A 16,340-nucleotide genomic window follows, 5' to 3' on the forward strand; every position below is an offset into this window, starting at 1 on the left:
AAGAAGATTTTCAAAGATTTTTTCTATATATTCCAATGTAAAACTTTGATCGGCCATTTTGGCCCCACCCTACTTCTGGGGGTCATGATTTGAACAAATTTGAATCTACACTGCCTGAGGATGATCCCACATGAGTTTCATCTTTCCTGGCCCAGTGGTTATTGAGAAGAAGATTTTAAAGGATTTTTCCTATATATTCCTATGTAAAACTTTGATCGGCCATTTTGGCCCCACCCTACCCCCGGGGGTCATGATTTGAACAAACTTGAATCTACACTACCTGAGAATGATCCCACATGAGTTTCATCTTTCCTGGCCCAGTGGTTCTTGAGAAGAAGATTTTTTCTATATATTCCTATGTAAAACTTTGATTGGCCATTTTGGCCCCACCCTACCCCCGGGGGTCATAATTTGAACAAACATGAATCTACACTACCTGAGGATGCTTTCATATAAATATGATCAATTATGGATTTGCTATTCTTGAGAAGAAGATTTTTTAAAGATTTTTTCTATATATTCCTATGTAAAACTTTGATCGGCCATTTTGGCCCCACCCTACTCCTGGGGGTCATGATTTGAACAAACACGAATCTACACTACCTGAGGATGATTCCACATGAGTTTCATCTTTCCTGGCCCAGTGGTTCTTGAGAAGAAGATTTTTAAAAAATGCCATGAAATTTTCTCTAATTCATAATTATCTCCCCTTGGAAAAGGGCATGGCTCTTCATTTGAACAAACTTGAATCCCCTTCACCCAAGGGTACTTTGTGGCAAGTTTGGTTGAAATTGGCTTAGCGGATCTTGAGAAGAAGATGAAAATGTGAAAAGTTTACGACAACGACAACAACGACGACGACGACAGACGACGGACAAATTTTGATCAGAAAAGCTCACTTGAGCCTTCGGCTCAGGTGAGCTAAAAACTCTTGAATCAATCCTCGTATTTGCATACCTTAAAAAATACGTACTTGTGCAACTATATTTATAGAAAAAATAACATTATTTTTTGCCCTTGGTATTACTGAGGAAAACTTCTTTGTTATGAACAATCCCATTAAATCAGGTTTGTGATGGTACGGTATTAGTCCGTAAAATTAGCAATTTTTACATCATTCGGCAAGTTCTATAAAATTTATCGTACATTTTGTATGTGGTGTCCAAAAAATTAAGGGCTTTAAAATGACGTCAAAGGGGGAGGGTTTTTTCCCCAACATTTTATAAAGTTTTGCGCCTGAAAAAAAAATGTTATACACCTAGAAAATCTGGTTTAATCTGGCTACAGGGAAATAAAATGTATCCAGATGACTTGTTTTTAATACTAAAATAGATTCCGAGAAAAGGAATGAACTGTTATGTCGATTTGTACTCAAGATTTGAACAGTCAATCACGTCAAAAAATGACGTTGGTTATTTGTGGTAGATATTGAACTCAAAAGCAAACTGTTCGTGCTGGCACAATCAAGCAATGATCTCTCCCAATGTATAAATCCATATGCAATAAAAACAGCCTTTCATGACATTGTAGATACATACAAACAAGTCTTTATTCAACTCCAGGAAACTTCACCAAGATAAGTGTACGAGGTAGGAGAACCGGACTTTGAAAAAGGACGTCATAAAATTTAAAGGCGACAGCGCCTGTTGATTATATATTGTCGTTTTTATTTTATTATATTGTGGCTAATAATATACGTTTGAAGCTAAAAATTTCAACATTTCTTTATATTTTGTTGTTTTATGTTCCTTATAAATTTTGAGACCACAGACTACGTAGTACTAATTTTATAGCCTCAGTCCACGAACTTCTTGATAACCCCTCGTATACAGTTTCTTTTCATGTTCTTCGCATGCAGAGGTTGCAAATATTCAAATGTTATTTGGTGAACAAATTTATTATAAGAATATCTATGTCAAGTTCTGTTTTGAATACAATTGGGCCAGTTTTGACAGAGTTAATTCCCTTGGGACCTAGACAAATTCTATCCAACTATTTGAAGTTTCCGTTCATTTTTTTTAGCAGATGTTGCACATATTGAAATTGAATTTGGTATGCATATTTTCCATAAGGGTATCTAGGTAAATTTTCGGTTAGGGTACAAATGAGTCATTTTGAGAGAATTGTGCCCCTTGGAATTTGAAAATTTTTTTCATTATTTGCAGTTTCCGATCATTTTCCTTAGAGAAAATGCACATACTGAAATGAAATCGATATATATAGATTTATCATTAAAATAAATAGGTCAAGTTTTTTGTTTTGGTAACGGTTGATCTATTTTTGACAGCATAATGTCCCTTGGACTTCCAATTATTTGGATGATGGGCATAAATGTTTTAATACTTCTATTGTTTTTTTTCGTTATACTTTTGTCATTGAGTATCATTGGAAGCTCATACTTGCTTCAAAGGTTATTTATGTCTTAAAAAAAATAGGTCATTAGGTTAAGTTCAAGCTCACTGATATTAAGAATGTGAAATTCAAAAAAGTATAATCGCCCAAGTGTAAAACTGTCTGCTCCAAATTCACGGAGTTGATTTTTGAGTAACATATTTCAATCTCACTGTGGGACGTGAATAAAGATCCTTCGGATGAGACCAGCAGATGCTGGCACTAAAAAGATTCCTCACTGCTCAATGGCCCTGCATGAGTGCCGATTTAGGTAAAAAGTGAAACAATGAAAGCTATCCCCCCTTATAATATTGTTGATAAATTAAAATTTTGCATGACATTGACTCAAGGCCGTTATGTTCTGTTTGGAGCTCCGATGGAAGACCTGCAATGAGCTCGGCTCTAGTTAACTAGCATTTCATACGATTGCTAATGATAAAAAACGAATATTATCGATTATAATTATAGGGACATTTACTTCTGTATTTGGAATCAAGTTTAAAGAAAACAACGTAATAGCCAAACAAATCTATTAATAACGTAGATATATAATTTTGTTGTAAACAAAAGACCTTAATGAATCAAATAAAATTATCAATGCACTACGTTAAACTTAAACATCATCAAACAAAAAATTGTTATTATCTCTTTAAATGATATCCTTTGCATCCTTTAAAATTAATCCTTACCTTGAGGAAAGACTGTTTTCTTCTGTGACCTTTGATTTTGTTTCTTCCATCTAAAATTAAAAAAAATGAACACCCCAATACAAATAAAAATAAATACAATAAAAATAAAAAAAAATGTAAAATCATTCAATAACCCACCATTCATTTGCATTAAACTCACAATGACTGCACTTATTGTATATTCACTTAACGTCCGTCCTTACCTTTACTATAACTCAAGATAAGGAGTCTATTCGGTAAAATAAAGGTTTGCAAATTACAGAATTCCGCGACTTGTTATCTAATAAATACCGTGGTAGTTACATTTATCTGGTGGTCGACACACTTTGCTAAAGAGATGTTACTCGTCAGTAGAGATATCACAACATCACAACGGCAGACAAGCAATGGAGACACCTAAACCACAAATAGGCGGATCTAACATCTAACACAAGGCTACAAAGACAGGATACCTGTAAATGTATGAACAACAACATGGAAAATTTAACTGATAATTATCATTTTATGTCTACTACACATCATGCACTTCTATTATGCAAACACAGTGTTCTATAATGTATACATTTAAAATTTTAGGGAGTCATTTCTCTTTAGCAGCGGAAAAATAAGACAAATCGGCCTGCAATTAAATAGCAAGAAAACTGAATAAACGAAGATTAATACGTCGTCCCAAAATAAACTCGAAAACGCTGGATGGAAATGAATTCAATGAGATATTTGGGTACAGTCCACTAATTGTTTTCCCATAGGCGACAACGTTAACGTTTCTTCTCAAAGCGATGTCCCTAATTTTCGTTCAGCAGTGAGTGACCCCTCAAATCAAAGCACATCAACTTGTCTTTCCTTGGTCAAAATCTCGAGGTGGCAAGTCAGATTCGTTTTCCGGCAAAATGCGTCTGTCTGCGGCAACCTCTAAAAATGAAAGTGAAAGTAGGGGAAATTCAGAGTTCTAACTGGCGTTATAATACACAAAATAATTCGGCTGATCTTCTTGATGAATTACATTTGCCAAACTTTTTTGGTAGGAAAGATACTCCTTATCAACAAGTGTGAGGCTCAGTTTAGTACATCTGCACATTTTTTTTTATGCAAGTCTGCAAGTTAAGGAACTTGTAATTTTTTCTGCGCTACTTTCTTCTCCTACCGATTCTAAAAATAATTAGTGGGATGTACCCAATATGAAAAAGCATTTTTTAGATTTTACAATATTTCACACTGTTTGTCAATCTAGAGCATAAGTACAGATAACATGCCAAGTTTCATGAAAATTCAACCATTAATTAAGATTTTACAGCATGTACAGTTCTATGTGTAATATCCTTAAAAAATGCTCCAATCTAGTCAAAACTGCACCAAAGTTTTAAGTCAAATGTTAGCCTATTAACACATTTATACCATTCTTACTCTCCTTCATAACTTTAAATACAATTAGTCAAATCATAATCAAGCACTTAAATGGGTCAGTTTCTCTTATTTTAAAAAATTAATGTATTTCCGCACAAAATATGACCATTCCTCACCCTATAATTCATAGTTTCTCCGGAAATGACAAAAAAATTAAGTTAACAAATACCCCGAAAGTAGTAATGCAAGAAAGTACTGATTATTTCCTGTCCATTGATGTATCATTCATGAAATTTGGTCTATGAATAAAAAAGTTATAAGCCTTTATACTCCTCTATACAATCATTTGTTTCAAAGCAAATTTTATGCCAATGCAAATTTACTCATCTATGACGTCATAATGACATCATAATAATGGATAGCTCAATACATGTGTATCATCACTTTTCCCGTACTTTTCATTTAAGACAAAATCAGTGCTAATCTAATCATTTTAACTATAAAAAATAAAAATATATGGTTTACCTGATTAAATAAATAATCTTCTAAAGTTGTTTTGTTTCCATGGTAACCATTTTGTAATTTGTAGGAAAATGAGACAAAATTTTGAATTTCCTGACAAATCGCGTAATTTTGACAGTCAAATATTTAAGAAATTTCAATTCTTCTATTCGTGTAATCTAAATAATGCGTTATTTACAAAACAAAGATGTAGATCTAATTACTTTGAAATTCTTATACAAGAAAAAAAATCTATATGAGCTGCAAAATATATAGCAGTGCACGTACAAATTAGCTAAACATGAATACTTTCACAATTTTATCACCTATTTAATATGTGCACCCCCCCCCCCCCCCACACACACACACTTTAATAAATTTTTTTTTTTTAGAAAAGTTGAACTTACACATTTTGCCAACTGCCATTTTTTGCTGGTGACCGTGAAGTTTCAAGATGTTTTCAAATGGGTGTGTGTTTGCTGGCCAATAGTTTTAAACACCACCTACATGAACCTCATGGTTTTCCTGTACCAATGACCATGACCCTAAAAAGAAATCAATTCAATAAATGGCACAATAATTATCAGGCTCAAAAACACCTCAAACATTCACATTTGAAGACAGACAGACACATAGACATTCCACACATACAATTTTACCATATTCCTTTTATGCCCATAACTTGTAATTAATTAAAAATTAAAAATTTGCTCCCACTTGAAATCACCATGTTAACACTGGCAAGTTAATTCAGCAGAATAAGTAAAAAGCATGTTTATGCAAATACACTGACAATAGTTTTGCTTCGTTTGATATTGTAAAAACAAAATGAAGAGAGTTTGAATTGAAAATTGTCATTTATTTTGATCTAATAAATGACGAGACAAATCATGCAAAAATACTAATTAAACAAATTGACAAACATTACACAATCATAAAAAACATTTGCATAAAATTAACAAATACATTTTGTTAAGCCAATTATCATAGGTGGGGCATAAACCTCGTGACGAAACTGTTCATATTATTCATGCAGCAATAAGTAACAAAATGCTTTCATGCAAGGCTACATTACCCGTTATGAAGTCAAGAGGCCCATGTCCCCATGACCCAGTGTCTAATTTCAAGTGACAACACATTCTCAGCCATAGCTCACTAGCAATTGTGGAATCAGAGGCCCGTGTCCCCATGACCCAGTGTCAAATTTCAAATGACAACAAACTCTCACCATAGTTCACTAGCAATTGTGGAATCAGAGGCCCGTGTCCCCATGACCCATTGTCAAATTTCAAATGACAACAAACTCTCATCCATAGTTCACTAGCATTTGTGGAATCAGAGGCCCATGTCCCCATGACCCAATGTTAAATTTCAAAAGTCTGAAAGTCATTACCTACGGCAACATATATAAAGATTAACCGAAAGGAAAACTACTGTTCAAAAACCTGCTGACCCTCACCTATGCGTTCGCGAAGAAATAAAAGGGGTGAAATACTAATTTATACTATTTGATCAGAGACCCATGACCCCATGATCAAATTCATCTAAATATGAAGCACAGGGATTCTTATGTACTTTTTAAAAGCGTCGGAATGCCATCTTCCCATTCGTTTGATTTTTTCCTCTGAAATTCCCATTGCTGCAGCGCATGTCGCAGCTCCTATTCGAAAACTGTGGCCTTTATAATGACTCGTATTTAGCCCTGCCCATTTAAGAGACATTTGCAAATAATTTGTAAAATGTTGTCTTAGTAACCCATCACCATTTGGATATGCAAACAAAGGGCCTGGTGACTGGCCTCTTACTTTAAGAAATAGCTGAATAGCCTGAACAGGACAAAATTGCTCTTCCGATTCGTTTCTTTGTAGAATCAACGTGGGTATATGTTTGCCTGCACTATGTTTGAAATTATCCATTGTAATCTCAAGAGATTCACTGGAATTTAGTTTATCCGAAACGAGTTTTACATTGACCAGATTTAATACGTTTTTAACGTTCGTAGAAGACGAAACTGTTATTTCACCAACCCTTAAAAAAGCATGAAAAGCCAGCAAATACATTGCCTTTAGCATACTGCATAAATAAGCTGAAATGCCTAACTTGTCTAAAGAAGTTACAAGCTGTTTCAGAATTGACGTTGTTATGGGCAATCCTGTGTCACTACCAACTGTTTTTAACTTTTGATATCCCTGTAGCATTTTGCGAATTACAAATTGTTGTGATGGATCTTCAAAACCTTGAATTTTGAAATTATAACTAAGAGCCGAAATGTAAGTTTTCAAGGTTGATGCTGCAATGTTACTTTGAAAACAAAAAGCTATAAAATGCGCCAAATGCTCAGTAGTAGGAGGCAGTAAAGAGACATTAGGAAAGTAGGTTGACATAAAGTCAGCGTAAAAAGCAAATGTTTTTTCATAAGCTGCCCTTGATGTAGGAGCGAGGGAATTCTTCAGAATGGCTGTCGCTATATCTTTCAGAGTGTTAGCATTGTTGGGTGAACTGCTGATGGCACTGGGTCCATATTTGTACATAGGTCCTGAAATTCCCGGACCTGCAAACGAGAAAGGCGATCAGCAGCTACATTAAGTACACCTGGAATATGTGTTGCTTTGAAAAGAATATTGTATTTTAATGTATTTACTATGAAACGACGCATTAACTTCATAATTATTGGGTCTGCTGAAGTTTGTTTGTTAATGATGTATACCACTGCAATGTTATCTGAATAGAAATTAATACAGGAGTTCCGTAAATCAGATGCCCATAGTTCTAAAGTTATCACAATAGGAAGCAATTCTCTGACTGTAATGTGAAACTGGCCCCACTCTTGTGGCCATTCTCCGAAGAACCACTTTGTTTTAAATGTACCACCAAATCCTAGGTCACTTGCATCCGTATACATACATAGTGTTTCAGAGGTTTCCCACCTATCATCTAATATCAATGACCTACCATTAAAACTATTGATGAAAACAGACCAAGCTTCAAGATCAGCCCTAGCCTCTGTGTTCAAACGCCGTTTGAAATGGGGTAGCTTTAAGCCTTTTGTGAGGTCGATTAGCCGTCGTAAGAAAGTGCGACCTGGTCGGACAGCCGCGCAAGCAAAGTTAAGTAATCCAATCAAAGATTGTAATTCTTTTAGACTTACTTTTTTTCTGTGCTTAAACGAATCTATTGCATCTCTTAGCTTATCAAGCTTATCCCTTGGCAACCTAACTTCCATAGTTAGTGAATCGACTTCTAGACCTAAAAATGTTATTGTCGTTGTGGGATACACTGTTTTTTCGTTCTTAATTGGGATACCTATGTCATTACATAATTGAAGGAAGTTCTCTAAAGATTTCAAACAATTGTTTGAATGGGCTGGTCCCATAAAAAGAAAGTCGTCCAAAACATGAACACAGCTTGATTGGTAGTGGTATTCCATTACCCAATGCAATGAAGAACTAAATCTTTCAAATAAGTTACAGGAGTAACTTAGGCCCATTGGTAAGGTTTTGTCGAAATAAAACCCACCTCCTACTCTAAAACCCAACAATTCGCGATCTGATGGATGGACTGGAATGATTTTAAAAGCATTTTCAATATCTGTCTTTGCAAACAAGACCCCCCTTCCAAGTTGTTTTAATAAGTTAGTCGCGTCATCGATGGTTTGATATTGAACCGAGCAAATATCCTGCGGAATCCCATCATTTATAGATTGTCCCTCGGGATAAGATAAATGATGTATTACTCTAAATTCCCCTTCTTGTTTTTTGGGCACTAAACCTAATGGTGAACACTGAAAATTGTTGAATGGAGCATTTTTGAAAGGTCCCGCTGCTCGACCACAACGTACCTCATTATTTATTTTTTCTTGAAGGATAGATAAATTTTGATCAGCTGATTTTAAGTTGTTACAAAACCTCTGCTCACGAACACCCTGAAAAGGAATTTTAAAACCCTCTGTAAAGCCATCAACTAAAAATTTTTTGTCACTCTCATTGTAATCTGATAGCCAATGTTGTAACCGTTGAGGATTCACGGGAGTTACTATATCAAAAGGATTATTTTGTAAGTTTAAGGGTTGACTGTTTACTTTCTGATGATCCAATTTGGGGGATAGATTTTTGCTTATTTTTGTTTGCTGCATTGGGGAGTTTTGGGGTTGATGGGCAAGTTTTTCTACTGTGTTCCCCACCACAGCGTTGGCATGTGTGGGAGAATCTGCAATCTTTTCTATGACAAATTCCCTGTTCGGAATTATTAAAATTGTAGCATACGAGTTTATTATTCCCTGCCCTCCCCTTGGTACCCTGTAAGGGACGAAAAGTAGGTTTTTGTGTTACTCCCTTTAACTTTGACTGAATACCGGATGCCAATGCCTCTTGGTACAATTCGGCGTTTAATTGGTCCCATGGAAGTTTGGTTGGAGATATTTCTCTCCATTGACGAAAAGTTTTGTCATACTGAATGGCTGCTGATGCAGTAGACTGGTCAGCAAGTTTTTGAACAATAGACGCATATTTCATCAATTTTGTGGCATCATTTGTGTGCCTCTCGCAAAATATACTAACGAATATATGAAAAGCTTTCATCCATTGAGGAATGGATTCAATCTTAAGAGGGGTGGATTTTTCCTTTACAAATGTTAAGCCATCATCACCTTCTTCGATGGAAAATTTTACGTGTTTTTCAGTTGGCTTTAATAAAGTGCCAAAATCGACGAACTCGTTTGCCCATATTTTTGATTTAATTTTAGAATCAATGCCTAAGGCTAGAGGCTTTGAAATACTTTCTGGGGCTTCAAGGAAAGTGTTAGAAATACCCAGATTAACCGTAGGCTCCACAGCGCTGTCATTGGCCGCTTCCCCCTCAGGCGCTGAAGGACTTGGCATTATAGCGGTGTCAGTACTAGTCTGTTGTTTGGATATCTCATCCATTACCGCCTTCGTAATACCAGGAATGGCTGCTTGTATTGCGTTTTGGATTGTATCCACGATTTCCAGGTCTTTAGACGGTGCGCTGCGTTTTGGTTGAGTATCGGTTGGCTCCGCAGCTTTTGTCACCCGACTCCTCTTTCTCTTAGGTGGCATGTTCCTACCTTGAATAAAATACGAAACTTAAGTGATATCATACAAATCACATGCTTGTTGTAAACTGAAACCAACTTCCCGTCAGGAATCTTCGCCTGATTACAGATCCGCTTGCCCTGGCACAATGAAGATGTACCAAGCGCTCGTGTAAACATGGCTTTAAAAAAAAAATGCCTGACAAAAATGATTGAGTCCAACATACATGTCTATGCTCATCATGCTCATATCATAGCCATAGTTGAAAGCGTTCGTACTCAATTGAATTCGTTGAATAAAAGAAGACATCATAACTACTTAATGTACGCATATGCACAAGTGAGTAACTGAAAGTGTTTGCACACAAATCATATTTGTATCAGAACATATCGTACATTATCATAGTGCCCGAACATAGAAACATGATACACGTGCGTACATACAAATTCATAAAGTATGTGCCATAGCACATTCTAAACCGTACGTGTATCAACATATATATGAGATGCATTAGTGCCAGCTCACTGTGCAAACTCATACTTTCGGGAATGTACGTTTACAACTGTGCCAGCTCACAGTGTATCTGATACCAACATAAAATGTTACCACTTGTACTGTACACAGTTTAAGTAGCGTATTCTATATCTATGTTTATGACATTTCATATAATTGAGATCTCAAATACAATATGCAGTAATAAAACGCAGACATACTGATTACAATTCATAATTGTAAACCATTGTCCACTAACCGTATAAATAAGACTACTCATTACATATTATAATTCATAATTTGCTTGAGATCGTGCAGATGTTGAACAGACTTATCTTTTTTAGTTGCAAGTGAACCTGAATGAAAATGTGCTGCTTATGTTGACGGACCATACGATGTAGATGTCCCTGCTACCAATCTTATTTTAAACATTGGATAATTGCACCACGCAAGTTTCTGTAGTAAATTCGCATGCCCCATTCGTTGTTCAGATGGACTCCATCGCAAAATACTGGACGCTGGCTGTTTTTAACACCTTTTATATTCCAGTACTGCAAACAGTTTTTTCCTAACAGCTCTCTCTTCAGTATTCTATTGAATTTAATTACTAGTTCATTATAACTATTTATATCTAATACCCGTGTCCGATATCTCGGCATCAGTTGGCAAACAATTGTCTTTTTAATGTTGAAACGACGGGCAAATGTTTCCGCAATACAACAAAGTCGTAAACATAACTCATAAGCATATGTTTCATCAGCCGAAGTTGTGTCCAGATCGTTACCACCTACATGTAAGATGAGAAAGTCCGGGGAAACGTGCCTAAGTTTTTGTTCTAACGCCTGCAAGTGGGAATTATTTGTCAGCTTTCCTCCACTTATACCATAAAATGTTACAAAAATGTTTGGATTTAAATTCAAGTTCTGAAATTCTCGATTTTGATTTACATAGTGCTCAAATCTTTTAACATGTGAACTTCCAGCAATCAAAACATACGCCATTTTGACTGTTTACCGCAATGCATCTTGGATGCTGGGCAATATATAAATAGCCACAAAGTTCACTAGGTCATTCATGGTTCAAAGACCGGCAAACTGGCGCGAAGCAGAACAAAGAAATTCAAGTCAACATACGTAAACGTTCACAACATTTCATTTACTCCTGCTAAGTTGTAATTACGATGATGAGCGCATGAAACAGGGTCTCCATAGCATTGTATTAACGTATTTCGCCAGTCAAACACAAAATCCGTCAAATATTGTAAAGCATACACAAAATTTTTAGCATCCAAAGAATCTCACCAATGTACCTATATAAAGGATAATCCAACAATAGATTGAATTAGAAATTCTTCTAACAGAGTAGACTTATGTACCTGCGATAACAAGTGATTGAATGGCTCACAACAAAAACAAATCAAGATGACTGGCGAATGTATGTTGACAAAGCAATGCACGCTGGAAGAATGAAGGCGTGCGCAAAATTAGCTGAATCTGGTCAGTTGCTGATAAGAGATTATCAGATTACAGGAATGTAAACCGGCGAAGAGAAAAATCGGAGTTGTTCTTCTTGCCATGTCAGATGTTTTACATAAATTAATTTAATGTTGTAAATTAAGATTTTAACTGACAATAATTGTACATTCAACAAATACTTGTAATGCAATTGCTAAAAATATGAGAAGAAAATCAGTTAACGAGCATATTCACACACATCGTTTAACTCCCAGACAACTGCACCCAGCTTGACCGAGCGACTGATTTGCAATGATGTATGTCGTGTATGTGACGTGTCGATCATCCTGTTCCAAAAACATTAAATTCTAATTTACAAATACTGTACTAAGGAATACCTCTTACCCTCTGTGTAAAATACAAATGCCTATCACCTTTATACTGCTAGACACAGCACTGAACAGTTTTGATAACTTTCTGCTAAGTCTACTTTCACTTTGACCTTGACCCTGATTGAATACCGATTCCGACCTAAATTGTGAATTTTTGTGTATTGAAAATAATAAAAGACAGTGGAGCATGTACTTCCACATAATTACTCTTTCATCTAAATATATATTTGTGATTCTGAATAAACAAATGATACAAATCGATACACATTTAATTTACGATACATGTGTAAACAATGGGTGATACAAGTCTGTTCCTGGGGGGGGGATCTAGAAAATTTATTTATGAATTAATTTGTTTGAAAATGTGTATCAACAAAATAAGAATTGTTTTTTTCATAAGTTTGAACAATTAGAAATGATAGAAAACACCAACTTTGAAATAAAGTCAAGATCTATGACATTTTTCACTTACTTATAGGCTTCCCAATATGGGTACAGTCCACTAATTGTTTTCCCATAGGCGACAATGTTAACGTTTCTTCTCAAAGCGATGTCCCTAATTTTCGTTCAGCAGTGAGTGACCCCTCAAATCAAAGCACATCAACTTGTCTTTCCTTGGTCAAAATCTCGAGGTGGCATGTCAGATTCGTTTTCCGGCAAAATGCGTCTGTCTGCGGCAACCTCTAAAAATGAAAGTGAAAGTAGGGGAAATTCAGAGTTCTAACTGGCGTTATAATACACAAAATAATTCGGCTGATCTTCTTGATGAATTACATTTGCCAAACTTTTTTGGTAGGAAAGATACTCCTTATCAACAAGTGTGAGGCTCAGTTTAGTACATCTGCACATTTTTTTTTATGCAAGTCTGCAAGTTAAGGAACTTGTAATTTTTTCTGCGCTACTTTCTTCTCCTACCGATTCTAAAAATAATTAGTGGGATGTACCCAATATGAAAAAGCATTTTTTAGATTTTACAATATTTCACACTGTTTGTCAATCTAGAGCATAAGTACAGATAACATGCCAAGTTTCATGAAAATTCAACCATTAATTAAGATTTTACAGCATGTACAGTTCTATGTGTAATATCCTTAAAAAATGCTCCAATCTAGCCAAAACTGCACCCAAGTTTTAAGTCAAATGTTAGCCTATTAACACATTTATACCATTCTTACTCTCCTTCATAACTTTAAATACAATTAGTCAAATCATAATCAAGCACTTAAATGGGTCAGTTTCTCTTATTTTAAAAAATTAATGTATTTCCGCACAAAATATGACCATTTTTCACCCTATAATTCATAGTTTCTCCAGAAATGACAAAAAAATTAAGTTAACAATTACCCCGAAAGTAGTAAAGCAAGAAAGTACTGATTATTTCCTGTCCATTGATGTATCATTCATGAAATTTGGTCAATGAATAAAAAAGTTATAAGCCTTTATACTCCTATATACAATCATTTGTTTCAAAGCAATTCTTATGCCAATGCAAATTTACTCATCTATGACGTCATAATGACATCATAATAATGGATAGCTCAATACATGTGTATCATCACTTTTCCCGTACTTTTCATTTAAGACAAAATCAGTGCTAATCTAATCATTTTAACTATAAAAAATAAAAATATGTGGTTTACCTGATTAAATAAATAATCTTCTAAAGTTGTTTTGTTTCCATGGTAACCATTTTGTAATTTGTAGGAAAATGAGACAAAATTTTGAATTTCCTGACAAATCGCGTAATTTTGACAGTCAAATATTTAAGAAATTTCAATTCTTCTATTCGTGTAATCTAAATAATGCGTTATTTACAAAACAAAGATGTAGATCTAATTACTTTGAAATTCTTATACAAGAAAAAAAATCTATATGAGCTGCAAAATATATAGCAGTGCACGTACAAATTAGCTAAACATGAATACTTTCACAATTTTATCACCTATTTAATATGTGCACCCCCCCCCCCCCCCCACACACACTTTAATAAATTTTTTTTTTTTTTTTAAAGTTGAACTTACACATTTTGCCAACTGCCACTTTTTGCTGGTGACCGTGAAGTTTCAAGATGTTTTCAAATGGGTGTGTGTTTGCTGGCCAATAGTTTTAAACACCACCTACATGAACCTCATGGTTTTCCTGTACCAATGACCATGACCCTAAAAAGAAATCAATTCAATAAATGGCACAATAATTATCAGGCTCAAAAACACCTCAGACATTCACATTTGAAGACAGACAGACACATAGACATTCCACACATACAATTTTACCATATTCCTTTTATGCCCATAACTTGTAATTAATTAAAAATTAAAAATTTGCTCCCACTTGAAATCACCATGTTAACACTGGCAAGTTAATTCAGCAGAATAAGTAAAAGGCATGTTTAACTGACAATAATTGTACATTCAACAAATACTTGTAATGCAATTGCTAAAAATATGAGAAAAAAATCAGTTAACGAGCATATTCACACACATCGTTTAACTCCCAGACAACTGCACCCAGCTTGACCGAGCGACTGATTTGCAATGATGTATGTCGTGTATGTGACGTGTCGATCATCCTGTTCCAAAAACATTAAATTCTAATTTACAAATACTGTACTAAGGCATACCTCTTACCTTCTGTGTAAAATACAAATGCCTATCACCTTTATACTGCTAGACACAGCACTGAACAGTTTTGATAACTTTCTGCTAAGTCTACTTTCACTTTGACCTTGACCCTGATTGAATACCGATTCCGACCTAAATTGTGAATTTTTGTGTATGAAAATAAAAGACAGTGGAGCATGTACTTCCACATAATTACTCTTTCATCTAAATATATATTTGTGATTCTGAATAAACAAATGATACAAATCGATACACATTTAATTTACGATACATGTGTAAACAATGGGTGATACAAGTCTGTTCCGGAGGGGGGGGGGGGGGGGTCTAGAAAATTTATTTATGAATTAATTTGTTTGAAAATTGTGTATCAACAAAATAAGAATTGTTTTTTTCATAAGTTTGAACAATTAGAAATGATAGAAAACACCAACTTTGAAATAAAGTCAAGATCTATGACATTTTTCACTTACTTATAGGCTTCCCAATATGGGTACAGTCCACTAATTGTTTTCCCATAGGCGACAATGTTAACGTTTCTTCTCAAAGCGATGTCCCTAATTTTCGTTCAGCAGTGAGTGACCCCTCAAATCAAAGCACATCAACTTGTCTTTCCTTGGTCAAAATCTCGAGGTGGCATGTCAGATTCGTTTTCCGGCAAAATGCGTCTGTCTGCGGCAACCTCTAAAAATGAAAGTGAAAGTAGGGGAAATTCAGAGTTCTAACTGGCGTTATAATACACAAAATAATTCGGCTGATCTTCTTGATGAATTACATTTGCCAAACTTTTTTGGTAGGAAAGATACTCCTTATCAACAAGTGTGAGGCTCAGTTTAGTACATCTGCACATTTTTTTTATGCAAGTCTGCAAGTTAAGGAACTTGTAATTTTTTCTGCGCTACTTTCTTCTCCTACCGATTCTAAAAATAATTAGTGGGCTGTACCCATTTGGATATAGCAAAAAGTATTCAAGCTCCATAAAACAATACAAAATAGGAGCTGAAAAAAACAGACCTCCCTAAAATCAGAGCTAGGTGGAATCAGGTGCCATGTTGGAGTGAGCATCCCCTGCCAACCGGTCAAATCCAGCTGATGCTGAAAAACGTCAGTCAGCATTTTACTCAACGATAAATTGTTATTGCTGACAAGTTCATTGTATCGAACAAAGAACTTTCGAAATTATGATTTCATATGAGACTGCTAATATTCTTGTTTTATCAACTAGTTTGTCAAAATTTACCTCGTTTTTAAATTGAACATACGTAGAGCATGCTCTTGGGTATCGAATCAGCTGAGAGATAATAACTCCGTATGCAGGTGATGAAGGTATAAAATTGCTGCGTAAGTAAGGGAGTAAAGGATTGAACAAGTTGATATATTTGTCCACCTTGAGGCAATAGTTAGTATT

At 35.1% G+C, this 16,340-nt stretch overlaps 1 protein-coding gene and 1 long non-coding RNA gene across 3 annotated transcripts; both read right to left on the bottom strand.

Moving 5' to 3' along the window:
* Window positions 1-3,884: 3,884 nt before the first annotated feature.
* Window positions 3,885-15,793, bottom strand: LOC134268171 (uncharacterized). Of its 2 annotated transcripts, XR_009992307.1 has the most exons (6): window positions 15,708-15,778; window positions 15,406-15,616; window positions 14,336-14,473; window positions 12,787-12,997; window positions 5,333-5,470; window positions 3,885-3,992 (listed from the first exon to the last, which is right to left on the bottom strand). It is a non-coding gene; the product is annotated as an uncharacterized LOC134268171 (long non-coding RNA). The 2 variants fall into 2 exon arrangements; XR_009992306.1 differs by having other exon boundaries at window positions 3,889-3,992; window positions 15,406-15,793.
* LOC134268173 (uncharacterized) lies at window positions 6,945-11,245 on the bottom strand. Its single transcript, XM_062750367.1, has 3 exons — window positions 9,733-11,245; window positions 7,043-7,476; window positions 6,945-6,953 (listed from the first exon to the last, which is right to left on the bottom strand). The coding sequence occupies exons 1-3, from the start codon at window positions 9,998-10,000 to the stop codon at window positions 6,945-6,947; spliced, it is 711 nt and encodes a 236-aa protein (XP_062606351.1). The 5' UTR covers window positions 10,001-11,245.
* Window positions 15,794-16,340: the final 547 nt, after the last annotated feature.

This window comes from Saccostrea cucullata, unplaced genomic scaffold, assembly GCF_032062105.1.
Source record: "Saccostrea cucullata isolate Sc308-1 unplaced genomic scaffold, CSIRO_AGI_Scuc_v1 ctg928, whole genome shotgun sequence".
In the NCBI taxonomy this organism is placed as follows: domain Eukaryota; kingdom Metazoa; phylum Mollusca; class Bivalvia; order Ostreida; family Ostreidae; genus Saccostrea; species Saccostrea cuccullata.